Raw genomic sequence first — 27,940 nt, forward strand, 5'->3', positions numbered from 1 at the left:
GGTTGGGTGTGGGAATGGGGGTGACTACAAATGGGCAGGATGAATCTTTACAGTGTGATGGAAATGTTCTAAAATTGCACAGTAATGACAGTCGCATAATTCTGTAAATTCACTATATCATTGAACTGTATACTTAAAACAGGCAAATGTTATAATATATAAATTATACTTCAATAAAGATGTTTAAATAAAAATCATATGCATGTATCACTTTGATAAAAAATAAAATGACAAAGCCAGAAAAAACGCCTAAGAAAGGTGAAAGAAGACTGATGGATGCTGTGTATAAAAGTCACCCAGATCTTTTCTTCTCAGGTAGATTCTAGAAAGATGGATGCTATTCTACAAAAACATCTAGGCTAATGGTTGTTGGTGTTTCCAAGCAAAATTACTTTTCAACCTTAAGAGAAAAAAGCAGTGGGCAGCAAGTTAAAAAGCCAATAATATCTTCTTTCCCTAAATTCCGGAAGCATTTTCCAAACAGGCAATCTTTTAGCTTGTACAGTATGACTCTGGTATCTAATGATAGCATATTCTTTCATTTGTAATATCGGTATTTGTGTCAGTGTGGGTGTTCATATGGTTTCTAAAGACCAAGCCTATAACATGATGTCAAATGTCAACATCTCAATTATCCTTCCCCAAAAGTATACTGACCATGATTTACACTGTGGATTCCTAAAACTATTAAACACTGAATGTACTCAGTTCTCAGGTACATTTCAAATAGCAATTTATTCTCAATAACTGCTATAACTCATTTTTTTTTTTTTTTTTTTTTGAGATGGAGTCTCGCTCTGTCCCCCAGGCTGGAGTGTAGTGGCGCGATCTCGGCTCACTGCAAGCTCTGCCTCCTGGGTTCACGCCATTCTCCTGCCTTAGCCTCCCAAGTAGCTGGGACTACAGGCGCCCGCCACCACGCCCGGCTAATTTTTTGTATTTTTAGTAGAGACAGGGTTTCACCGTGTTAGCCAGGATGGTCTTGATCTCCTGATCTCGTGATCCACCTGCTTCGGTCTCCCAAAGTGCTGGGGATTACAGGCGTGAGCCACCATGCCCAGCCTATAACTAATTTCTTAAAAATAATTTAAAAACTATATGCTCTTAAAAATATAAACGGTACAAAAATGTATAAGGAAAACTTCAAAGTTCTCTCCTAGTGACCAATGTTAACCATTTGATATACACCCTTGCATATTTTGTCCTTGGTTTAGACCAACAAATATAGTTTTATATTTTATTCCCTCCTCTCTTCTATTTCATAGAATACCATCTTATGCTATTAACGGACCTTCACATTGTTTTCAATTACTTATGAAATAGGGCTGCCTTTTTCTTTTTTTAAATTTTTTTTTTTCCGAGATAGTCTCACTCTGTCACTCAAGCTGGAGTACAGTGGCATGATCTCAGCTCACTGCAACCTCCGCCCCCGGGTTCAAGTGATTCTCTTGCCTCAGCCTCCCAAGTAGCTGGGATTACAGGTGCCTGCCACCACACCTACCTAATTTTTGTATTTTTAGTAGAGATGGTGTTTCGTCATGTTGGCCAGGCTGGTATCGAACTCCTGACCTCGTCTCGGCCTCCCAAAGCGCTGGGATTATGGGCGTGAGTAACTGAGCCCGGCCTTCTTTTTTCTTTTTGTAGTGTGATTGCTGGTGGGTCAAAGGATTTGCAAATACAAATTTTAACAGATATTGCCAAATTGCTTCCCCTACAAACGGAACTAATTCACACTGTAACCAGCAGTTTATGAAATTATCTATTTCTCCACATTCTTAGTAGCACTGATCTTTTCATATTTACCAATTCGAGATGAGAAGTGGTTTCTCAATGTTAAGTTATATTTTTTAATCTATAGGGAAAGGTGGAGGTGGATACTTTCCATGTTTTGGGCCATTGATACTTCTTTTTCTGTGGACTGCTTGATATATATTAATTTTTTTGTCCATTTTTCTATTACTTGTCACTTTATTTGCTCTTTGTACATTAGGGATATGCATTGAAATATTTTTTCCCAAGTTTGTTTTCTAAGGCTTTTAAAAAAAACTTTGTTCATAATACTATATATATATACACACACACACGCACATATATATATACACACATTTATATATATATAAAAACTTTTATATATATATAAAAACTCAGTTCAATCTGAACATTTTTTCCTTAGGTTCCTGAGTTTGCTGTTTTTATGAAGGTGGCTTTCCCTAAGATTAGATAAGCCTGTGTTAAGCTCCCAAATACGCTTGCATCTATTTCTGGAATGTCTATTCCATTTCTCTTGTGTATTTGTTCTTTCTCATAGCAATGCTATATATTTTTTATATATTTTTATTACAGTAGCTTTGTAATGTTCTAACATCTGGCAGGAAAAAGACTCCTCTCTCAACATGTTACTTTCTCAAAAATGCCTCAGATATTCTTGCATCCCTATTCAACTATATTCATTAATTAGTATATTAAAAATATGTATTAAATAGGCCCTCTTCCCATTTCAGTGTCTTGTTCTGCCATACAGTTTCCATCTACTGAGTTTTGAAATTTAGAGTATATAGTTTCAGCAATTTTCCTGTACTCGCATTAGGGCCTTCTTAAGCATAATACAGTAGTCTCCCCGTATCTGTGGTTTCATTTTCATTGGTTTTAGTTACTGTAGGCCAAACCTGCCCCCAAAATATTACATTGAAAATTCCAGAAATAATTTATGAGTTTCAAATTGCAAGCAGCTCTCAGTACGATAATGAGACATCAGGCCATCCTTCTCTGTCCTACCCAGAATGTCAATCATCCCTTTGTCCTGTGTCTCCAAACTGTCTGCAGTACCTGCCTGTTAGTCACTTAGTAGCTGTCTCGGTTATCAGATCGAGTGGTTAATCAGATCGACTGCCTGGTATCTCAGTGCTTGTGTTCAAGGAGCCCTTATTTTACTTAATAGTGGCCCCAAAGCACAAGAGTAGTGATGCTGGCAATTCAGGTATGCCAAAGGGAAGCTGAAAAGTACTCATTTCAAGTGAAAAAGTGAAAGTTCTGTTGAAGGAAATAAAAACAAATCTCATGCTGATGTTGCTAAGATTTACAGTAAGAACAAATCTGTGAAATTTTGAAGGAGGAAGAAGAAATTCATGCTAGTTTTGCTGTCACACCTCAAACTGCAAAAGCTGTGGCCACGGTGCATGGTAAGTGCTAAGATGGAAAAGGCATTCCATTTATGGGTGGAAGATATGAACAGAAAACATCTTGTGATTAACGGCAATGTGTCACTCCAAAAAGCACTGAGCCCATGCAAAGACTTCAGCAAGGAATCCCTTGAAATGAGTGACACCAAGCCATTACGGACTCAGCAACACAGAAGGTCAACAGTAGCCCATTGCTGTATCACAACGCCACATCACTTCACTGCATCTGATCACGGAGGCATTGTAGCATCTCCCATGATCACAAGAAGGGTAAATACAGTACAATAGAAGATATTTTGAGAGAGAGAGCACATTCACATGATTTTTATTATAGTACATTGTTATAATTGTTCTATTTTATTATTAGTTATTAATCTTATGCTATGCCTTATTTATAAATTACACTTTATCACAGGTATGTAATTGGAAAAAATAGTACACATATGATTTGGTACTACTACCCACAGTTTTAGGAATCCACTGCGGGTCTTTGAACGTATCTCTCATGGATAAGGGGGGAACTACTGTATGTCTTGTATTATATTATAGTCTTCTTTCATGTCAAACATGGTTTTGGCCAGACGTGGTGGCTCATGCCTATAATCTCACACTTTGGGAGGCCGAGGCGGGCAGATTACTTGAGGTGAGGAGTTCGAGACCAGCTCAGCCAACACGGTGAAACCCCGTCTCTACTAAAAATCAAAAATGAGCCAGGCGTGGTGGCGTGTGCCTGCTATCCCAACTACTCAGGAGTCTGAGGCAGAAGAATCGATTGAACCCGGGAGGTGGAGGTTGCAGTGAGCTGAGATCGCGCCACTGCACTCCAGCCTGGGTGACAGAGCGAGACTCTGCCTCAAAACACACACACACACACACACACACACACACCCACACACCCACACCATGATTTTACTCCTTGAATTTACTGCCAAGCTAATCAATCTCATCAGCCCCTCACTCATTTTGTTTAGTTGCTCCAACTTTCCAAATTCTTCCCAGCCTCTGGGCCTTTGTACAGTACACGTCCCGCTGTCTGCTCTGTACTCACCGGCTTGGTCTGTTAAGACATTCTTTCCATTAATGGCTTCTCCAACCCCTGCTAAATTAAGACTAGATTCTCATCCATCAGACCTTGTACTTTTCCACTGCAGCATGTAGCTACTGTTCACAAATCTCTATTTGGTTACCATGCTGTCCCCCACTACAGTAAGTTTCAGGAGGACTGTGCTCCTGTCACCACTGCATACCCAATACCTAGGTGGAGTCTAACACCTATACTTGAAAAGGAGAATGGGTTCTTTGTATCTGTTTCTGAACCATTACTAAAAATACATTTTAATAGTGCAACACTTGTAACCAAGATAAGAATGCAGACTTTAAAAGCCCATTCATTTTCTATTAAACAGAAATTATATATTCATTATAAATTACTTTTACATATAAGTCATTATTGATCAATAATTGGCTTGTAGGATAATCTGTACTGTTCTTTATACTTACTGAGTCTAATGATACTGCTCCTATTTTAGAATTTTTCTTGAACTAAGTATTACACTACAGAGATAAAGCTCGTTCCTATATACTAGTATTACTAACCTCTCTTAGTAGAACAAAAACACAATACGCAAAGCATACTAGAAATATTTGGTTCTTTTAATCAGCTATTGATGGTATAATAAAATAAATTTAAGTGGCACCTAATTTAACATGTAAAATAGTTCATTAAAAGATAATCTACAAAACAATGTTATGCCTAATTGTCAAAATAACACCTTTTTTTTTTCAAGAAAGGAGAAATAAAGGCATAATCAAAATTATGGCTAACAGCTTGGGTTCATTTTGACACTTACAGATGATTTTGTAGGCATATCGGCAGGCACAATGTTGAAAACCAATCCACTAGATTTAAAACTAATGGTAAGATAAAAAAGAAAAGATATACATTTCAGAGGTAATGTTTGAAATTAAAGAAAAATATCCACCATCTATTACAACAGATCTTTTAATGACTATTTTTAACATAAACGTTGTTTTGGGAAACATCTTTTCTCTTTGAACATTTCACTCAATGTTCAATGTATTAAATCACTGACAGAGAGAAATCAGTTCTGTGCTCTGTACAAATTAAAGGACCCATGAATATATAACCCCTCCCAACCCGCCAAAGCTCAGGTTTGCAATGGTCTCAGCAGAAAATAAACAGCCCAAAATTTAAACAGAATTCATAGCATTACAAAAGTTTACAGAACCCCTATGTTTCCATCATTTGTTTCTAACAACAAAGATTACAATAACAGAATTGAATGATCAGAATGTAAAAATATTTGTGCAAAACTGCATTAATTGTTCTTACCATCTAATGGGGTAAAACTTAAGAACACGCAATGACAATAATGAAGAAAAACTACATTAAAAGTAATTCTACTTTAGATATCAAACAACACGGATGATACTATTACTAAACATTGGAAAAAAAAAACGTGGCACCATGAGAGCAGCAAGAGCAACAAATGATTTGGCAATTCCAGCTAAGGAAAGCTGACACTGGAATATGCCAAAGTTAATCTCCACAATAGGCATCCATCTGAAAAGACTGGAAACAACTGTAGGGCTTCAAACTTACTTCAATGTCTTTATTCTTGAATTTGCAGGTCATAAATGAAATATTTAAGAAAGTCTTTTCCTCTCCCTCTCAAGGAGTGTTTCTTGTGCTACTGGCAATCATTAAAAGAGCTGAATCATCGACTCTCTGGATTTACCAACACCAATCCATTTCACTAGGAGAAAACAAAGAGAAAAGGAACTGCATCAATTCATTTCTAATGTTCACTCTTTGGGATTAAAAAACAGGTGTCCCCCACTTTTCTCAGTATCACCATAACTTTCCCCTAAGTGCCCTTTTGATGTTCTCTATTCTGTTAGCAGACTGTGCCTACTTCTAAACAGGATGTACAAACAAGACCCGGCACAGGATAGTATGCCTTACTGTTCCCTTTTTAACTGTGAAATATTTTCAATTTCCTCATTTCTAATGACTTAGGATAGTAAAATATTGACCAAAACCAGCAGAGACCTACAGAAAGTCTGATTGAGTTCCTGATAACTGGCCAAGATAAACATCTTAAACATCTAGATGAGAATATGATTTTAATTTGCACAGCCTTAGAAACTGCCCACTACGTGAGTCTATGGAAATCGAATCATCTGCACCACATGGTTTTAGATTATTTGCAGAATTACCAGCTTCCTTAAGGTACTGTTAGGATCAACCTTTGTGGTATTTTACAGATTTCTGTTACATTCATTGCTGTTTATATTTCAAGAAAATGCTGACTAAGAGCAGTAAGCAAATATGCTTACTAAATTTGACATCAAGCTAGGAGGGAGGAATCATGCTGGAAACGAACCACAAATACAAATGAACCACAAGGCAAAATCAGAGTAAGTGCATAATAGATTTTATATGGAGGACACATCCCACACACTTCACTTTTTCTTATCCTTCAAATACCCATCAATGCCAACAAAAGGATATAAGGAAAAAGCCATCTGTTAAAAGAATGACTTCACATAACTAGATACAGCCATAACGCTGTTATGCCTAACTCCCTCGCCATCTTACATGTGTTCTTTAATAAACAGTCTTAACTATTTTTAAGAATTCTTTTCTTACATTTTTTCTAGTGAGATTTCCCATTTTCTATACCTATAACTTCCCAATGTATTTTCAGGAAACTAAATCTCAAGGGTAGTTTAACCCAAACCATAACCGTTTTTAATCCCCCAAAAACACAAACCATTTTTGGTGGTGGTAGAGATACACGAGGATTTGTTATTAAGAGGAAGAAAGGAATGAGACAATGTCACAGGATTAAAAAAAAAAGACTAAGGATTAAAGACAGGGTCAGAAAGGGTGAGAAGTAATCTATTATTTCTACAAAGATGAACACTATATTTAAGGAATAAAATTATGACTTTAGATCTTCCTGGGCATTTATGCAAATCATGTGCACTCTGTAAAGTAACAACGATCTTTCCTTTATTCTATTTCAAAGGCAGACAGGTAAGTTAAAAGAAAAGACAGTCGGCCGGGCATGATGGCTCATGCCTGTAATCCCAGCACTTTGGGAGGCTGAGGTGGGCAGATCAACGAGGTCAGGAGAGACCAGCCTGGCCAATATGGTGAAACCCTGTCTCTTACTAAAAATACAAAAATTCGCTGGGCATGGTGGCGCATGCCTATAATCCCAGCTGCTTGGGAGGCTGAGGTAAGAGAATAGCTTGAACCCGGGAGGGGGAGGTTGCAGTGAGCCGAGATCCCGCCACTGCACTCCAGCCTGGGACAGAGCGAGACTCCGTCTCAAAAACAAAAAACAAAAAACGAAAGTAGAGACAGTCATTCACAAAGTGTCTTTTATGTTTACCTGGAATTTGAAGCTCATCTTCAATAAATCGAACATAGTTTTGTGCATTAACAGGTAGTTCTTTAAATGCCCTTGCATTTGATATGTCTGTGTTCCATCCTGGGAGAGTCTTATATTGAACTTCAACTTTATTTAAGACTTCTTGGTTTGCTAAAAGTTAAAGAGGACATTTGTTCATGGTACACACTGCTTACTGTCAAACAACTTTTTGATATATTGCAGGTTCAGAATCTCTTTTCAAAATCTTTGGAGCCAGATACGTTCTGGGATTTAGAATTCTTCAGGTAGTATAAAGGTAAAACAGTGCAAATACCATCTGGGGTAGTATTCTATAATCAAACATATTTCTGCAGCAACACATATGATTATTCGCTATAAGAGGATAAAGATTATGTAATACTAACATTAGTTCAAGTCTGGTTTTGCTGCCAAATGAATCTGGGTGCTAAACTTAAAACTTTCCAATTTTAAAGCTTATTGAATTTCCATTCTATTGATAGGGATTGTAGATCTGCATAATGACAGCAACCTCACAGAAAGAAGGCCTGCATACCTGTTGTCTTCTGAGAAATCTATGGTTCTGCTTGAAATTTTCTTCATTATTCCACCTATTTTCTCTGTATCCCCTAATGGAAACTGAAAATGCACTAAAGAAGAGTTTCTTTGACTTGAGTCAATATAGTGTATGCTATGGTACTCTGCCCAGATTTCTCTGAAGACTGAGAGCTGTGGGAGCTTTGCCTGCTGACCACTCACAGTTCAGAGCCTCTGCAGGACTAGCCCTCCACCAAAGGGAGTTGCTGTCCCACAGCAGCCCATATCCATTGACTTGTCAATGTGGAAACAGAAACAACCTGGGCACTTAACCTTAATTTGGGACAACTGTCAAGGGCTATGTTAGCTCCAGAGCTCCCTATGGGATCAGCGAAGGCTTGTTTACAACTATATTGCAGTGCAATTTCTCCCTCTGCATAATCCTGCTTCTCCCACTCCCTCACAGATGTTGTTGCTCAGTGCACTTATGAGCAAACACGCCTATGTGCAAATCTCTACATTGGAGTCTGTTTCCTAGGGAACTCAATCTAAGATAGCTGGCACCAGGAACGGTCAGAGGAAGATAGCTCTAAAACGAGAACTAAGAGGCAGGCTCACTGGCTAGCTGGCTGGCTGGCAATGAGGACTATCACTGGGGTAAATAGAGTATGGATAGCCTGTATCTGAGGCATTGAGATTTGAGCACAGTGGAACAACAGAACTGGATGGCTCTTGATGAATGCTATTCATGAACTGGAGAAAGATAATGCAACCTGTCTGGCAGAACTTAGACGAAATTCCATCTCCTATAGCAGAGAGCAAAACAAGACGAGGATTAAGATGAGAATTCAATCATACAGACTGCACAGCTCCAGAAAAACCTGAATTCTGCAATCCAGCAAGTTTGCTATGGCAAAGTCAGAGCTTTGTCTGGGAAAAAGTGGGGCCCTGAGACTCTGAATGGGACATCTGAATTGACGTACCTGAAAATCCTGAATCCCTAGATTTTCCAAACTCTCTGGGTCTGCAAAACGCCCCACTACTTTCTATTAAAGGCTGTGGCATCCTGTTGCTTGAAGGTGATGAAGAGGCCCCTGGCTTGCAAGGCAGCATGTGCCCGTCTCACACCTTCCTTCACCCTCTCCTTCTGGTAAGCAAATAACTAGGCTCAGGCCCAACGTAACCTGGCTAAGGAAGGGCCTACTAAGGGCCTACTAAGGAAGGAAAGATCCTATGTTCTAAAAGATCTGCAGGAACAAGCCAACATTTGCCAGTAGGCACGAAGAGAGTGTATATGGAACTGGATCCTGAGGGATGCTGGGTGAAGGGGGGCAGCAGGTGGTAGAACAAAGTTGAGTAAGAGTATATTGGTAAGAGAATATCCTCTCATGATGCATGACACAGAGATGATGCAAACATCCTGCTAGGAATGCTCTTGGAAGCTTAGAAAAAGTAATGAACCATACTAAGTAGGTATGCCGGAAGTGCTGTGGTAGGTGGTAGGAGGAATTAAGAGAATCAGTGGGGCTTCCATTTCTAGTCATCGTAAAATACACAGTTCCCAACCAGTTCTCAAAGTGACAACTCCTTCTAGGCAGTGGACAATAGGCAGGCACCAAGCCATGGCTCCTGGGAGAGAAAACTCACAAGCAAGCCCAGAAGCCACCCAACTTTCTGCCTAGGAACAATTTCCTGACCACAGTTCAGAACACTGGTGTAAACAGAGAATGGCAGCTCCGCTGACCTGGGGAGGTAGACAGCTGACTTCAGGAAAGCTGAAGCAGCCAGAATCAGCAGGGCCAGGTATCAGAGAGGAGCTGCAGAGAGAAGGGCCCCCGAGAAGTCCATGTGAGAGTCCCATGGCCACAGGAGGACGCCACAGGCAAGAGCAGGACCAGCAGAGGCTTCCCAGACCTCAGCTGCTACACAATGGGGGGACTTCGACCAGACTCTAGAAGCCAGGCAGTGCTTCTGAAAATGGAGGGACAGGGAGCACTGGTGCCCAGCACTGCTGGAGTGAAGAGACCTCATTATTCTACCTGAACTCTCCTGGTATCCAGCAGAGCCACCAGAAAGGCTGCTCTTTAAGAATAAAAGCCACGCCCTTGAGTGAAACCTATGACAAACCCCGCATAATGAAGCCAAAAACCAAGATCTATAGAAGAGACAAAATTTGGAGACTGACTTATACCAGCTTAAAGTTTGAAAAACATCTTGGGTTTTCCACGTAACTACACAACAAAGCATAAAACCAAACTATACAAGTTCAAGATGATCAGTGAATAATTCAATTGTCCCCTAAAACAAGAATCAACACTATTCAGAGGAAGATAACAGAATCTGAGTCTCTTTAATATATCATCCACAATGTCTAATAGTCAACCAATAGTCATTAGGCATAGAAACAGTGATCCACAACCAAGGAAAAGAATAGTCAACAGAAACTCGACTTGAGATGGTCTAAATGTTAGACTAACAGAAAAAATGTAGCTAATATAAATTAAGAAAATTTCACAGTGAAACCCTGTCTCTACTAAAAAATACAAAAAACTAGCCGGGCGAGGTGGCGGGCGCCTGTAGTCCCGGCTACTCTGGAGGCTGAGGCAGGAGAATGGCGTAAAAACCCGGGAGGCGGAGCTTGCAGTGAGCTGAGATCCGGCCACTGCACTCCAGCCCGGGCGACACAGCGAGACTCCGTCTCAAAAAAAAAAAAAAAAGAAAATTTCATTGTTACTGAGTGAACAGATAGGGAATCTCAGTAGAGAAATAGAAAGTAGAGAAGAGAACTAAATGGAAATTCTAGAAATAAAAATTCACCAGTGGGTTTAAAAGCATATTGGAGATACTGATCAGAATCATTTACCTCTTCTAGTGACTCCATTCCCTTGCCTGCTGGCTTTGGCACATGAAATCCAACATGATAGGGGGAGCCTTAGCTTTAAGCTTAATAGGACTCTTGCTTCTACTTTCCTGCTGTGATAGCCAGGGTAGGGGCTAATTTACACCACTAACCTTCCTCTTGTAAGCTTCCCTAGGAAAGACAACAACCAGAATCCTACAGGAGCTATTCCCAGAGGCTTGTCAACTTATTTTACCCTCTTTAAGCACTCTCTGCTACTGGTGGGGAGTACTGCATGTTGCTGATTCATAGCTCCGTCCCTCTCCAGGAACTGCTCTTGGCCAAAGGGAGCTACCTCACTTGAGGAACAGCTCTTATTTAGTGGCTAGTTGTGCAGAGGCACAAAGTTCTGGCTACTTGCCTCAATTTAGTACAACTCTAAAGGGCCACCCTAGCTCTGTGGCTCCCAATGGGATGGGCTGCACTGCATTTCAACTAGTCCCTCTGCTTCTTTCACAAACGCTACTGCTGAAAGCATTCTCTACTACACTTCTTGGATACAAATCTCATTTCAAGAGTGGTTCCAGGGGATCCTGACCAAGAACAGCTTTAAAATTAAACACATGAAATTGACCAGTTTTATCTGTTTTGTTAGTTTTTAATATTTTAATTAAAAGAATTTGCTGTAATGTTCTCTATGGTAGACCTTGCCACATGTCATTATACTTGGTTAGATTATTCTCTTTGGTGTCTGAAGTTATAACTCTTGAAATAGCTTTGTAAATAGAATTAAGAACCAGGACATAACATATTGGAACAGCCAGTTTTCCAAGTGAATATTATCCTACAATTGGCAGTAGACACTTTTTTATAAGATATCTAGACTCCCTCTATACTTATATACATGTAAGAAAAGGAAAGATAATATGCATTTAATTTCTAAGAACTCAGAGCTATCCTTAATTCCTAAGAAACAGTGGTCATAAGGTAGTCACAAAACTTACCGGCTCATCAAGTTTTATTAAGCTAGTCAATATTCCTTCATTTGGCATATTCCTAATCCTTATCAAATGACTACTATAGAATAAAGGGCAGAGAAAGTCATTCATGGGGCCTGAAGGATAGGGAGGGCTAATGTATTGAGAGCCAGCTTAACAAGACATGGGCTCTTCTTACCCCTCTTCTTACCCACTCTAAAGAGTGGCATACTTTCCCAAGGAAGGGAGAAACACCTCCATGGAAACTACTTTCAAAGGAGGGCAAATGAGACTCAAGAGCAGTATGGCTGGGCTCAGAGGTCCATGTTTTTTCTTTTGAGTTTGAGCACATGCTTGTTGTGACCCAACAACTAAATAAGTATTAGCTATGAACCAAATAACTAATAATAAGTGAGCTAATTTGCACAAATCATAAAGGGCATATCAAGCCTGTTGCTATCTATCTATCACAAGTTATATGGAAGAGCTTTATGAAATTGCTATAATACATTCACCTTATAGTATCCTTTAGATATTGCCTACAAGAAAATACCTGGGATATGAGGTATGATTTCACCATCTAACTTGTAAGCAACTCCAACTTTGATTTCCGTAAACATGTCCAAAATATCCAGCTTGGTAAGTGCCAACCTAATTTTGGAAGAAAAGGCAATGTTAAAAGAGCAAACTCTTAAAGGCTCTACTATCTAATTTGATTAATGCAGGAGTAAAGAAAAATTCGTGCAAAGCTGAAAGTTCTAAAGCAATTCCGAAAACTGGTTAGGATTAGATTTTAAAGCGTGCCACACAGAAGACACTAGAGGACAACGCACACTGAGTTCCTTTGCTAGTAATTGTAATAGATTTTCACTGAGGAATTTTGCTTTCTTTTTTGATTGTTTGTTTTGAGACAGTCTCACTTTGTCATCCAGGCTGGACTGCAGTGGCACAAACATGGTTCACTGCAGACTCAACCTCCCGGGCTCAAGTCATCCTTGCACCTCAGCCTCCTGAGTACCTGGGACTACAGGCGTGTGCCACCAGGCCCAGCTAATTGTTTTGTATTTTTTGTAGAGACAAGGTCTCACCAAGTTGCCCAGGCTGGTCTCGAACTCCCAGCCTAAAGCGATCCTCCTGCCACTCGGCCTCCCAAAGTGCCAAGATTATATGCATGAGCCACCATTCCCAGATCAGCTTTCTTATGACTGATGAACAAACAACATGTATTTGCAGGAGGACTGCCTGGAGTTAAGGGTGCACTGTGGCCGTGGAACACAGCAGAACTCACTACACTACATGGATGATTAAGATACATGTACATTTACACACATGCCAGCATCCCTCAGTTCTTCACTCTGGTTACCATCACCTCTACCCTTCTGGTCAGAAATTGTCAAAGAAGAGTGAGAAAAACCACATCAAGGACCTCTTCATGATACATCAAAATTTCCCGACAAACTGACCGGAAAACAGGTTTTAAAGAGAAAATCTGTGGAAATTAGATAACAAACTAAATTTGGGATTCTTGTCCAAAAATTTTATTTTTAACCTTATTGTTATCTACTGGAAGTTCAGTCTAACACAGATATGAACACATTTATTTACCTATTCATGTATAAGCATTAATAACAACTTAACTTTTCCTGAGTATTTTCGGTTAGCCAGGCAGTGTGCTATAGACTCTACGTTTCTCACCTAATTTTAAAAATACCCCTGTAAAGTAGGTAATGCTGTTATATAGATTTTAGAGAGGATAAAACAGAGGCAGAGAATGATTAACTTGCTCAGCTACACGTGTACGCATAATGCACAGATTTGAGATCTGAATCCAGGAACGCAGACATTAAGCCCATGTGCTAATCACTAGGTACATCGCCTCCCCTCTGTACATGCTCACGGTGTTTGTGCTATCAACCTATCTATCTATTCACCTATGTATCCAGCTGTCTGACTATGTACCCTATTCTGCCTGCCTCGATACTTACATACATGTAAGAGTATCAAGATTCTTTTCAACAACCTTGGATGTCTAGGAGGATAACTTGGGGTCCCTCTCCTTGTGTACCCTTCCCCCTATATCTTGGTCTACTTCTGCTTGGCACTACAATTTCAATATGGAGTCTAAAGAGTGAAATTTTCCTATTAAGGTACTCCACAAAATTAAACCTATGGCCATTAATCATCTATGATTTCCTGAAATATTTTTAAATGTTTCTGAAGAATACTCACGCAGTAAATCCATTGATCATATGAGCATATTTGAGCAAAACGAGGTCCAACCAGCCACATCTTCTTTTCCTTCCAGTGGTTACACCAAACTCTCTACCTCTTGTTTGTAGTAATTCTCCAATTTCCTACAGAAGAGAAAATAGAACTTTAGGATTAGAATAGCAGTGCTATATATTTGATGGAATAATATATACTAGAGACCATAGCAAAGCCTCTGTGAGATAAACACCTTTCAGGTAATAACTAAATTGAAGATAGAATTTCACAGAGATGATGGATTTTATCTGAGGGAGGCATTATTTGGAAAGCTTCATTTACTACCATTTTTTAAAGTCAGTATTTTTTACAATGTTATACAGACAACTTCCTAAAATTTAGATTGACAGATTAAGAAAAAAACTGAGTATTTCTTAAATAAACGAATCCAGCCAATTCTTCCAAGAGCTGTAGTTTGATGTTTTTCCTGGAAACCATAAGGCAAACATATCTAAGAAGTCATTGATATCATAATGCCCTTCTGAAGAAAACTAAGATCGAAAACATGCTCAAATATCTAAGCTAAGGTCACTTCCTACAATTTGTTTTTCCTATGATCTACCCAAGTCCCTGATTTGCCCCTTTCTGCTTAAAGCTATCATTTCATTATCTCTTATAGTCTGGCATCATTACAATTACACAGTTTTTATTTATTTTTGTTGACTTTATTTTTTTGAGAAAGAGTCTCGCTCTGTTGTACAGGCTGGAGTGCCATGGTGCCATCTCAGCTCACTGCAACCTCTGCCTCCTGGGCTCAAGCGATCCTCCTGCTCAGCCTCCCCAGTAGCTGGGACTACAGGTGCTCGCCACCACACCCAGCTAATGTTTGTATTTTTTTTAGTGACAGGGTTTCACCATGTTGCCCCGGCTGATCTTGAACTCCTGGGCTCAAGTGATCTGCCTGCCTCTGCCTCCCAAAGCGCTGGGATTATAGACAGAGGCCACCATGTCCAGCCAAAATTATGTATTTAGGAAAACGTTGTTCTGACCAATCTTGCAAATTGAGTGAAAGGTACAGGAGACAATAATTCATTAAGAAAAAAAAAAGAAGAATGAATTTTTAATACATTTTGATTATTTACTTAGAATAGGCTTACATTTTCTTGCTCTGTAGGAAAGGCACCAATACCAACTCTAGTTGTATAAGCTTTCACAACTCCATACACTTCTCCAACATTTTGAGGGGGCATACCCAAACCAGTACAAACACCTCCAACAGTACAATTTGAAGAGGTTACAAAAGGGTAAGTCCCTAAAAACAGAACCAGACATTAAAATATACTATACACATAAACAACACATTTTAAAACAGAAATACCATTACAATTCTACATTTGAGTATATTATAGGTATCTAACAGATCTGAACTGTAACTGCCCCCTCAAAGTCCCAATGTTTTACTTTTTATTCATTTTAGCTGTAACGATATAAAAACGAGGTTAGAGCTTTAACTGAAGTGCTTACCAGAGCAGCTCCTTGAATGCATGTACAGTTACTGACTCAGCTCTTTATGGTAGCTACTCACTTAATGGATTATGAAGAAATTTAATGCTGAAACTCATCTACATGTTTTCAGAGTTCCTTGTTAGTGTAAAACAAATATGACTCCCTCATATGAATATTTAAAGTGTTGTAGCAATCTGGAGTGACCGCAACACAAGAATTTTGTAGTATTCAACATTTCCCCAGCTTTTAATCTCTACTTAGGGAATAACCCTCAAATTACAAGAGCTAGTTAAAGAGTGGCATACTTTCTCACCCCCAAAGGTCTCATTCATATTTAACTATTCACTCCACCAAGCAGACACTCTGTTTTCTTTCCGGACTGGCTAGGCATAGTACGGTATAAAAAATACGTATCTACTATACAGAAATACACTTTCTTCAATAGTTTACTTGGAGACAAAAGCCCATGAAATGTCAGTAAAAGCTGAGAACAATCAGACTAATCATGAGAAATCATATTTAAATGAAACGGTCAACAGACTAATGAGGCAGTAGTTTGAAGAAAGAAGTTAAGCATTAATTAACCTTTTGAAGATGAAGGAAATGCTCTGAATTCAGAGTCTCATGCCCAGGGAATTAATCTATATAAATAGGCTTTTATAAATCTTGCTTAATAATAATGTACCATTTTTAAAAGGTTGAATTAAAGATGCATATTCTTCCACAGAATTTATCTTACCTTACAGTTCCAGGCATTGAAACTGAACCATAAACCAATGAAAACCACAATTTACAGAACCTCAGACCTACTGAACTCAAATGATTTTATTTTTCTAATAAAATAGGGAACTTAACACATGTATTGTGTGTTCTGTAATATTCCTTTAAAAAGAGTGCCACAAGACAACAAACTTTCATCATTCCTGAATATACAAGCTAAAAACATTGTTTTAAAACTCCTTAATGCTAACATTACTTATTTATATCTTAACTACTTAGGGTTCAGTTAAGCTCCCTTAACTATAAATCGTACCTTACTTACCAAAATCAATATCTAATAGTGCTGCATTTGCACCTTCTACCAAGATTTTCTTTGGTGGTCCATGTAGGGCCTCATATAGGAAATAAACTCCATCTCTCACCATTGGTTTAATCCTTTCCATATAACCCTATACACAAAGACAACAACCAATTTCCATGTATATTAAAAAATGTTTAACGTAACCAGAACAAGAATAAATTACCTGACTTTATGACATGAAAACTGACAAACGCAAAGCAGAAAAGGACTGGTGACGGTGCTCACTCTATTGTAACATTTGGATTAGCTTTCATCTCTCATGCTGATTTTCCAGGAACAGAAAAGAGGCATTAGCTCAACAAAAACTAGATACGGTGAAATTCAAAGGTTCTATATTAACCTCACTGCAAATAAAACCCTCTCAGCAAAGTAGTCATACTTCATAAAACAGCTTTCAGGAAAATAAAAATAAATGACTATATTACATTGTGCTTTTAAATTTTGTGAGGTATTTGAAAAGTTGCATTTATAACATAAAAACCACGATTTTTTAAATTTTATTTCATTTTTTGAGACAGAGCCTTGCTCTGTCACCCAGGCTGAAGTACACGGTGGGAACATGGCTCACTTGCAGCCTCGACCTCCCAGGCTCAAGCAATCCTCCCACCACAGCCTCCTGGGTAGCTGCACCACCACCATGACCACCTACATTTTTTTTTTTTTTTTTTTTTTGGTAGAGGTGAATTTGCCCATGTTGCCCAGGCTGTTCTCAAGTGATCCACCCACCTCAGCCTCCAAAGTGCTGAATTACAGGTGTAAGCCACTGTGTCTGGCCAACCATGAATTCTGAAACTTGCATCAGAGTGATTCTCAAAATGTGGTAAGGGCCACAAGTTACACTGCCAAGTATGCAACTATTAGTGATTGATTGCTGTTATTCTTTTAAATTTTATCCCATTACTGTAACATTATCTATCTCTACACTATTACTAGTAGATAATGTCCAATACTATGTAACACACGGGCATTATAAAAATTTCTCAAAGCATTTAATTGTTAGTACTACTGCTTAACTTCAGAACTCAATTAAAAATGTAAAATAACCAAGAGCTTCCCCTAAGGCCTTATAGTATAACTGCATGAAACCTAGGTTCAACTATGTTTAAATATGTAGACTATTACGGAAATTCCAGAATCTACTCATGAACCCACCGGAGTGCGTTAATACCCACTGATAAATGTCTAGATCGCTCCTTGGCTCTAGCCTCCAATTTCTGACTTATTCCCATTTTAGTTCTATTTTCATGCCTGAAATGACCACACTAGTCATCCCACTTGTTTCTTAAAGTTTTCTGGTTCAACACACGTTACCTATAAGAATCTTCTTACCCAATTCTATTTATTATTATTCATCTACTTTACATTCACGTGGAACACATATAAAATGGAATTGAAAAGCCATACTCATACTTTGGCAAGTAAATATGTCCAAGTTGCTAGTCAAAAAGTTAAAATATTTGTTGCATAATAGACTGGGTATGGTAGCTCATGCCTATAATCCCAGCACTTTGGGAGGCCAAGGCAGGCAGATTGCTTTAGCTCAGGCATTCACGACCAGCCTGGGCAACATGGTGAAAACCCATCTCTACCAAAAAAAAAACTAGCAGGGTGTGGTGGTGTGCCCATAGTCCCAGCTACTCGGGAGGCTGAGGAGGGAGGATCCCTTGAGCCTAGGAGGTCAAGGCTGCAGTGAGCTGTGTTCATGCCACTGTATGAACTGTGTGACAAAGTTCATACAGTTCATACAGTTCTCGCTTTGCCTGGGTGACAAAGCGAGACCCTGTCTCAAAAAACAAAATAAAACAAAATATTTATTGCATAACTGAATAAAAAGAAAATGGCAGTCTATTTGTAACAGCAATCTGTGCACTGAAATGCAAATACCTAACATTTAAAACGTTCCTTGTAGGTCATATTTGTTTAGAACTCAGTGATAGGGCAGACCTAAGGTCTGCATTTATTCTAGAATGGCATATGAGGTTTGTAGATTCCTACTCAGTTCTGGAACTGATACTGATACTTATTTATAGATGAGAAGAAATAATAATCAGATTCACAGGAAACAGTTTGAAGTTCATCAAAAATAGTAAAAGGTGAAAGAATGGAGAGGATAGGAATTTCAACTACTGACCAATGTAAGCACCACTGACACCTAATAGTTGCCAAGAAAAGACTAATCTTTGGTCAATTACCTTATTTGTCTCTTAAGAGTGCAGTGCTAAAGAAACTGGCCCTATGGGGTTATCCTTCCTAAACGGGTTGGTTAGCCTGAAAAGTTCTCACTCAGCCCTCTGCTGATCTATCCTCCAACTGTTAGAAGTGATTTTTAGATAATGCAAATCTAGTCTTCTTTCTGTTCAAAATTTCCTAGTAGCTTTTCATTATCTCCAGGATAAGATCTAAACTCCCTGTCATTGCACATGAGACGTATGATCTGGACTCTGTCTCCTTTACTTCAGGTACTCCTCCTGCTCCCTACTCAGTATTTTATCTAAACCATATCATGTAAAGTCACTTAAACATACCATGTCCAAGACAAACAATTTCCTTTGCCAGTTCTTACCCAAAGCCTGCAGGAATGAAAAGATCTAGATGCCAATTTGGCAAACAAGTATTAAAAAGAACATTAAAGAGATCAGAAAGCATTACCTTGAGTTTCTGTAATTCACCTTCAATGTCTATTTCCAAAGTAGGATATATAGATTTGTATTGGTTAGCTAGAACTTTAAACCTGAGAAATACAGATAAATCAAGACATTACCACTCTGTACAAAAATATTTAAAATAGTATCATTTGATTTCAATGATTTCTGCAGATGGTAAATGATCTTAACAGCAAATTAATCCTGAAACTGACGTTACCTTCTGAGAAATAAAATTTAATAAAGGAGATCAGCCATATGAATACATAAGACATTCAAATTATTTTTTTACTCAAGTTTAGGCATAGCGACAATATAATTAAGGTGATATGTGTGTAGGGAGGGAAGAGAAATGGAATGACTAAAATCTGTAAACACAAAAGACTTAAATCTGAATTAACTGTATTATACTGTACCATAACAAACAGGGGCAGTTTACACGATACTTGTAAAAGAGAGAGAGGCAGACATTAGCAATCTAACATTCTTCAGTAAAGGTGCACTGCCAGTGCAGACAAATGTTACGTGGTTGATTGAAAGGGGATACAATGTCATTATAGCTTTGATGCCACTTGTTATTATACACAACCAACTCCCCATCATTGAGTCACTGAGTAGCTTTTTGATGACTACTAGGTTTCCCATGGAGATCTGGCTACAGAAAGCATGTGTTAACGTAGCATCTCTGTTTTTCAAGTTGAGCTTGGTATACAATAATTCACCAGTATCTGAGAGCTAATGATTTCTGGGTGGGAGGACATAAGGAGTCTCCAGGTCTGAAAATGCAAGGATCAAGACCTTAGAATGTAACCATCCAAGGACTGCCACAGCCCCTGGAATCATTCTATTTCTCAGGAAACCATTCCATATTTCAATTCTTAAATATAACTCTGCCTTTGTCTTCTTAGGACATTCTATTAAACCACCGTCATGTTATTTTTCATGAAGTTAATCTGTAACTAAAGATTAAGTATAATGTAATGAAGATAACTTGAACATTTCAAATCTTAAAAAGGCCAACCACCACTATTTTAACTAGAACACTGACTGTACCATTTTACACCCTAGGTTTTAAAGAAAAAAATCTAAAAATGCATTCATTCCTTCCATTTTCAAACACAAGTTAGTTACCTCTCAGAGAAGCCATCAAAGTCAGAAACAAGGTCGCACATCCTGAGTCCACTCCGAGCAGCTTTGGACGAATAAACTGGGCCAATGCCCTTTTTTGTTGTACCCAAACTTAAAAACAAATCCAAACAAGCTTTAAGTTAGACAAGAAAGATGTAGGTCTTATGGTCAGATCATTACAGTGAATAAAGTTACATATGACTATTTTCTGTTTATATTATTTCTTGCTAAGTATATGTTCATAATCCTACTGATTTTCTCTAAAACAGGATATTCTAATACTTACTTTTCTTAAACTTCTGGTCTAGAATTAAAATATAAGGGTCTGTAAATGCTTAAACTGTACCAAAAACAAAAAACAAAAAACAAACAAACAAAAAACACACACACATACTTTTTTCCTGCTTGCTCTTGTCTCTGTTGTTCCTGGATACCATCAGCTGCTTGATGAAAATCAAATACTGAGGGGAAATAAAACCACAGTTGTTGAAACAAAGATAATACACAAAAGCAAAATACACTGCATTTCAAATTACTGAAGTTATAAATCCCTTCAGCCTCATTTCAGTATAACAAATTAAACACATTTTTAAAAGTGATAATGGTAGAAGATGTTAACACCAACTAGTACATTAAGATGAAAATCTGTCTGATCTTTCACTCTTATTTATTACAGTCTATACTATTTAAAAAACTAAGTCATTAAGAGGTTAATTTTGAAACATTCTGCCCTAAAATTTTACAAAGGCCAATTTACAAAAATACTCTTTTTTCTTTAGGTTCTGGACTCCTAGAATCTAGGGCTCATGTTGACACCTTCCTTTTCCTCACTAGTCTCGAGCTTCCATCATCTCTCACCAAAACTGCAGTCTCCTAGTGTGTGTACCTCTTTCCATTCTTAGACATCGCTAATCCAAATGCTGTCATGCAGCCAAAGCATCTTTCCAAGACACAAATATGGCATTCACACCTCCCCTGCCCTTAAAACTCAACAGTTTTCCACTGCTCTAAAAAAAGAGACAAAATTATTTTTATTATCTGGCCTCCTTGCACAGTCTACACTTTCATCTTATACTCATGCTCTGCCACCCGCACTGCCCTCTGGTCACACTGGCATTCTTTGCAGCCCTCAGCTACAAGGCATGTACTTCTGCATGAAATATTGCCTCTTTCTACACCTACACATAACTTGTACTCTTTCTCCCCTGCCAATGCTCTGAGAGTATTAGGATCATGTCAGTTTAGTCTACTAGTTGATTTCCAGTGCAAACAAGTCCTCAAATATTTACTGACTGAACAAATAGCTGGTTTACAGAAGAGGCAGAACTGGAATTTTGGTCTCTGAACTTCTAACCAAGGCTTCTTGTTTTTTGTTTTGTTTTTAAACAGTTTTATGGGAATATAATTTATATAGCACAAAATTCACCCATTTAAGATGTACAATTTACTGATTTTTAGTATATTTAACCATAGTTTCTTTTTGCTAATGAAGTCACTGTTTCCAAATAATTAAGTTGAAATGTGTAGATGTTTAACAGAAAGACTGATATGAGGTTCTTGGGATTAATGGTAGCATCTGTAAAAGAACTATTTAGAAGCATTAGAAGACTGTTATTGAAGTTATAGATGGTGAAGCTAGAAAAGTCTGATAACCCAATCTAAACCCATCCTCTGATTAACCCTGCCCATAAAACCATGTATGTACTCTTCTCTACTTTCCTCCTTTTGAGACACTACTAAAACTGTCAAGGCAATCCTCCTGCCATGCTTGGCAAGGTTAACAACCACAGCTTTTTATGATCAACAGGTTTCCCTGGTGCTGTTAGTAGGAAAGTTTTGATACTGTACATGCTAATCAGTTATATTTCAGAAACTAAATTTGTGTGATTTAAAAGTATCTAGTAAGCAATATCTGCCTTAGTGCCACACAGTTAGGTAACAGTAACACCTTTAAAGTCATATCAGTATACTGCACACCAAAAGATATCTACAAGAATGCTCAGGGTAACAGTATTTGTAATATCCCAATATTGGAAACAACTCAAATTTTCATCAATGGTAGAATGAATGGATTTTTAAAAGTGTGAAATGGTCATATAAAGGGATACTGCACAGCAATGAAAAAGAATAAAATACTCTTTATGTAAACAATAATTTTGATCTGTAAGGGTCAGTTTATCATCATGTTCCCATTTTATTGCCCAAGCAATAGTCTTTCTCAGTTACTTGAGAGGCCAGAATAGTTCTGAAGGGCTGTTTCATTAAACCCTGAATTTGCAAATCAGTTATGACAAGATTGAGATCTTAGAGTATACCATTCTCATTTCTTTTGAATAAAAAGACATTTGAAAGTAAATGTTTTGTTTTTTATGCTCAAAGAAATTTAAAAAGCAACTGACAACCCACAGATAAATGGTTGCTGCAAAGCAGGTGAACCATATTTTTCAGACATTAATTTAGCGCCTTGTCACAGAGCTAATGCTTTCCTTGGTTTTTCTAGGCCCCAGGAAGCAATTAGTGTAATCAGAATAATTACGTTCATAAGGCTTCATCACGGCATGGAGCATTAATGCCTCCACTATTACTGTTTTGAAAGAACAGCCTTGGAATATCTGTTTCACTTTCTACAGCCTAGATATTGCAAACAAAGAAAACATCATAATTGTGCACCTTTAGTTAAGTTTATTAACAGCATTTTCAAAGTTTTAATTTACTATTATACTTAAGTTTTATTAACATGATTAATGTTATACCATATTTAGTATGAGACTCGGAACATGTAACAGCCACTTTGCTTGCTTTCTCACATCTCCCCGAGGTCTTGGACTCAACTGTCACTTTTCAGTGAAGGCTCCCCGGCCACATTACATACAACTGTAGGCCCCTACCTCCTCCTTCAAACTGCCTGCCATTGCCTAGCTCCTTTCTCTGAGTTACTATTTCTCCTCAGAACTGAGCACTATATGCCATGCTACATGGATTACACATTTCTAGTGATATGATCTGTTTTCACTAGTACACGATATGCTCCATTAAGGGATGCTTTTGGTCTTTTCCACTGCTGAATCCTTAGTGCTCAGCACCATACCTGACACAGTAGGCATGTAATACATCGATATTAAATAAAAGAACAGACACCTAACAAATCTGGATTTCATATTTAATTTTTTTAAGGGTCTCAACCACTCATTAGGCCATTTTCCCTCAATAAGCATCTCTTATAGTACAAACTGAGTTATGAGATTCAGTGAACAGGGCAAAAGTTTAATGCAATAGGTCCTTGCATTAGTGTGCTAATGTAAAGAATTGGCCAGCAACTTAATAATTTTTAAGTTGCCTTAAAAAAATCAACTGCTTAAACCTTCTAAGTGAAATACTTGAAGGTAACTCGAGTAACTAAAAGATGCAATTATAGCCCCTACAGCAACTACCAAAATTCATAAATTCATAAAACAAGAGGTATAGCTAGTAAGTTAACAGTGGGGATAATATTAAAAATGTTCAGTGTAAAAGAAAGCAGGAAAAGAAGAAAAATAAAGAATAAATAAAAAGAAAACAAAGAGCAGACATAAATCTAACCATAGTGATAATTAACTATAGTAAAAGTAAATAGTCTAAACATTCCAATTAAAGGATAAAATTGTCACAATGAATAAAATGCAAGACCCAACTACATTTTGTCTATAAAAAATACATTATAAGATCCAAAGAGACAGACACACTAAAGATCATTAGAGGATGGAATGCGATACACCATGCAAATAGTAATCTTAAGGTAACTCTAGTGGCTATATTAATATCAAAGTAGATATCAGAATAAGGAATATTACCATAAAGAGGATATTGTGGTATTAACATTCATAGCTTATTAGATACTTTTAAATCACACAATAACAAATTTAGCTTCTGAAAAGTAACTAACTAGTACATACAGCATCAAAACTTTCCCACTAACAGCACCAGGGAAACCTGCTGATCATAAAAAGCTATGGTTGTTAATACCAATTCATAATGAGGAAAGGTTCAATGCATCAAAATCAGAACTGTAAACATACATGAACCTAACAGAGCTTCAATGTGCATGAAGCAGAAACTGACTGACTTCAAAAGAGAAATAGACAAATCCACAATTATTGTCAGAGGCTCAACACTCCTCCCAGGAACTGACAGAATATAGATAGAAAATCAGCTGGGATACAGGACTTGAACAACACTATCAAACAATTTGATTTAATTGGCATTTAAAGAACACTCTACTCAACAAGAGCAGAGCACATATTCTTTCCAGTGCATGAAGACTATTAACCAAACAGACCACATCCTGAGCCAGAAAAGAAGTCTCAACAAACTAAGATTAGGATCATACAGAGTATATTCTCTGTTCACAATAAAATTAAATTATGAATAGAGAGAAATCATGAAAATCTTCCAATATTTGGAAACACGAACATCATACTCAACATATAGGTTAAAATATAAATTATGTTATTTTGAACTGAATGGAAATGAATGTATAAATAATATTTGTGGAATATAGCTAACATAATTACATGTGTTAGAGGAACACATGTAATTTTAAATGCTTACATTAGAAAAGAAAGGTCAGAAAGGAAGAAAGGAAGGGAGGGTGGGAGGAAAGGAGGGAGGAAGAGAGCGACGTCGGTCTAGTAGAGTTCATGATCCAAGCTTCTAAAGGAACTACAAAAACGAGCAAATTTAAACCAAAGAAAGTAGGAAGAATAGAAAGAGCTGAACCCAGTGAAACAGAAAATAGAGAAAATGGTTTTTTGGGAAGAAAAAAAAAAACCCACAAAATCAATAAAATGGATACCATGAATAAAAGAGGGACATCACTGAAGACTACAAAGTTACCAATAATTTGAGAAGTTAGACGAATACATTTCTTTAGGAAACATAAATTACTAAAACTGACACAAGAAACAGAAAAATCTGAATATCCCAATATCTATTAAAGAAATAAAATTCATAATCTTCATGGAATTCATAAAAACATCCTCACAAAGATTTTCTATAAAACATTTAAACAAGAAATATTACCAACCTCACACATAACTCTTTCAGAAAAATAGAAGGCACCAAAATTGAAGAACAGACAACAAAACTAAAGAAAACTACAGAGCAGTATTTGTCAGGATAAAAACAGTATATCTTGACCAAGTACAGCACTTAAGTTAGCTGTTGGGTGTACACATATATGAATAAAACACGTAAAATTCTTTCCTTTGTGGACACAACCTGTGTAAGGTGTTTTTACTGATTGGGGAACTAGTGACTGCAAAGGAAATCACTTGCCAGAGGATCCATAATCAAGATTTGGATCCAGATCCCTCAGTTTCAAAGCCTATAGTTTTTTCCATTGTACTACGCTCCATATCACCCACCACACTTTTATACAGAATCTCATACTACGGAAGATTTTAAAAATCCTTGGAAGTAAATGAACATTTTGAAGCATCTATATGCCAGATCCTGTACTCAGTTCTGAAATGAGAATTCTAACGCCTTAAATCACAATGGAGCTTACAAAACTGTCCATTCAGTGCCATGGTGACAGGGCAGTCTCTAAAGCAAAGACGGAAGCAGTTTCACAGCAACGACTTTCCAATTAGCTTTCTGATTTTTTAATGATACTGTTTACTCCTTTTCACTATTTTAGAATTGATTATATTAAAATACATGTTTCTGACCGGGCAGTGGATTACGCCTGTAATCCCAGCACTTTGGGAGGCCGAGGCGGGTGGATCATTTGAGGTCAGGAGTTCAAGACCAGCCTGGCCAACATAGCGAAACCCTGTCTCTACTAAAAACACAAAAAAATAAGCTGGGCGTGGTGGGACATGCCTGTAATCCCAGCTACTCAGGAGGCTGAGGTACGAGAATCGCTTGAACCCAGGAGGCGGAGGTTGTAGTGAGCCAAGATCATGCCACTGAACTCCCGCATGGGTGATAGAATGAGACCCTGTCTCAAAAAATAATAAAATAAAATAATAAAATAAAAAATATGTTTCTTGTAAGACTTTTTAAGGACCCTAGGAAATGAACCTTATAGGCTTATAGTAACACACATTTGAAAGCACAACACATCCATTATTACACATATTACTACTAACACCTCAATTTTAGTCTGAGCTTATCTTCTACAGGCTCAGTCCTCTGTCAGAAATACTTTCCTTTAAGGACATACATTTATGGGAAAAAAATCATTATTAAAGAAATATAATTGTAAATAAAATAATAATATTCATTTACATTTATTATGGCTTAAACTACATTACTTTCCTTTTACTCTAGGCCTTTTTACCCCTTCCCATACTACTTTGTTGTTTTGTTTTGGTGGTCTAAAATAATTAAGTAACTTGCTTAACCTCTATGCTGTACCAAGGATGGAACTGTTAAGTGACAGACCCAAAGCAATTGCAATGAAGAAGGAAGATGGAGAATCCAGACAGGAACAGGGATATGTCTCTTAACACGATGTTCTTTCCAACAGGCTGATATCATCAGCATACATTTATATCTGCACATAGCCCAACTACCTGATTACATACGCTGATGCTATACGGTATTCAAAGGGCAGGTATTAGGGATTATTTGTTTTGCAATCCTAAATTGTGGTATGCTGATTAAGATAATGAATTTCACAGAGCAGACAACATAACAAAAAGCCATTAGAACGTTCTGAAGATAAGTAGTGGTTTTTATCATCTAATGCAGTGCCTTGCTTTATCCACAATAGAACAATGGATACCAAAAAGCTACACATAAAATCACGAAGGTAAAAGAAGATAAAGTTGACTATTGGTAACAGAATAAATAAAGCTAATGAGTAGTAAGTATAAGCAAACAAAAACGCTACAAAAGTACTTCACAAAAACATATTTTTCCTTATACACCTAGGAAACTGCCAATAAGAAAGAATATTGGTAGGGCTGGAGGCAGTGGCTCACGCCTGTAATCCCAGCACTTTGGGAGGCCAAGGTGGGCAGATCACCTGAGGTCAGTAGTTCAAGACCAGCCTGACCAACATGTGAAACCCTATCTCCACTAAAAACACAAAAATTAGCTGGGCATGGTGGCACACCTGTAATCCCAGCTACTCAGGAGGCTGAGGCAGAAGAATCGCTTGAACCCAGGAGGCAGAGGTTGCAGTGAGCTGAGATCACCCCACTGCACTCCAGCCTGGGTGACAAAGCGAGACTCCATCTAACAACAAAAAAAAAGTATTAGTAACACTGTATTGCTTCCTATATGATAGCACAACAGTGATATATAAGTTTAAAATTCAAGTCCTAAGATAAGCTAACAAACAAAATATAAATATTTTTAAAATCAGAAGCTTAAAATGGGCAACGAAAATGACAACCTCCTTCTTCTGAAAACCAAAACAAAACCCTTTTGTCCTTA

General features: G+C 37.7%; 1 protein-coding gene and 1 pseudogene across 3 annotated transcripts in view; one reads left to right on the forward strand and one right to left on the reverse strand.

The window, feature by feature from the left end:
- Positions 1-27,940, forward strand: part of LOC126951160 (40S ribosomal protein S2-like) — a 375,530-nt pseudogene that overhangs the window by 27,340 nt on the left and 320,250 nt on the right. The window lies entirely within an intron of this gene.
- ADSS2 (adenylosuccinate synthase 2) overlaps positions 4,812-27,940 on the reverse strand; it is a 43,813-nt gene continuing 20,684 nt past the window's right edge. Inside the window, exons 5-14 of one of the 2 annotated variants that reach the window (XR_007724371.1) lie at positions 20,910-20,976; positions 20,519-20,626; positions 19,395-19,476; positions 16,707-16,833; positions 15,316-15,470; positions 14,183-14,307; positions 12,507-12,604; positions 7,604-7,753; positions 5,803-5,956; positions 4,812-5,090 (exon numbers count right to left, since the gene is read on the reverse strand). Coding sequence is in view for 1 of the 2 variants with exons in the window: in XM_050785031.1 (XP_050640988.1) it covers positions 5,904-5,956; positions 7,604-7,753; positions 12,507-12,604; positions 14,183-14,307; positions 15,316-15,470; positions 16,707-16,833; positions 19,395-19,476; positions 20,519-20,626; positions 20,910-20,976 (965 nt within the window). In the remaining variant the exon portion in view is untranslated. Of the gene's footprint in view, positions 5,957-7,603; positions 7,754-12,506; positions 12,605-14,182; positions 14,308-15,315; positions 15,471-16,706; positions 16,834-19,394; positions 19,477-20,518; positions 20,627-20,909; positions 20,977-27,940 lie in introns of both variants that reach the window. The other variant, XM_050785031.1, reaches the window with a different exon arrangement.

The sequence above is a fragment of the Macaca thibetana genome, chromosome 1 (genome assembly GCF_024542745.1).
Source record: "Macaca thibetana thibetana isolate TM-01 chromosome 1, ASM2454274v1, whole genome shotgun sequence".
Taxonomy (NCBI): Eukaryota; Metazoa; Chordata; class Mammalia; order Primates; family Cercopithecidae; genus Macaca; species Macaca thibetana.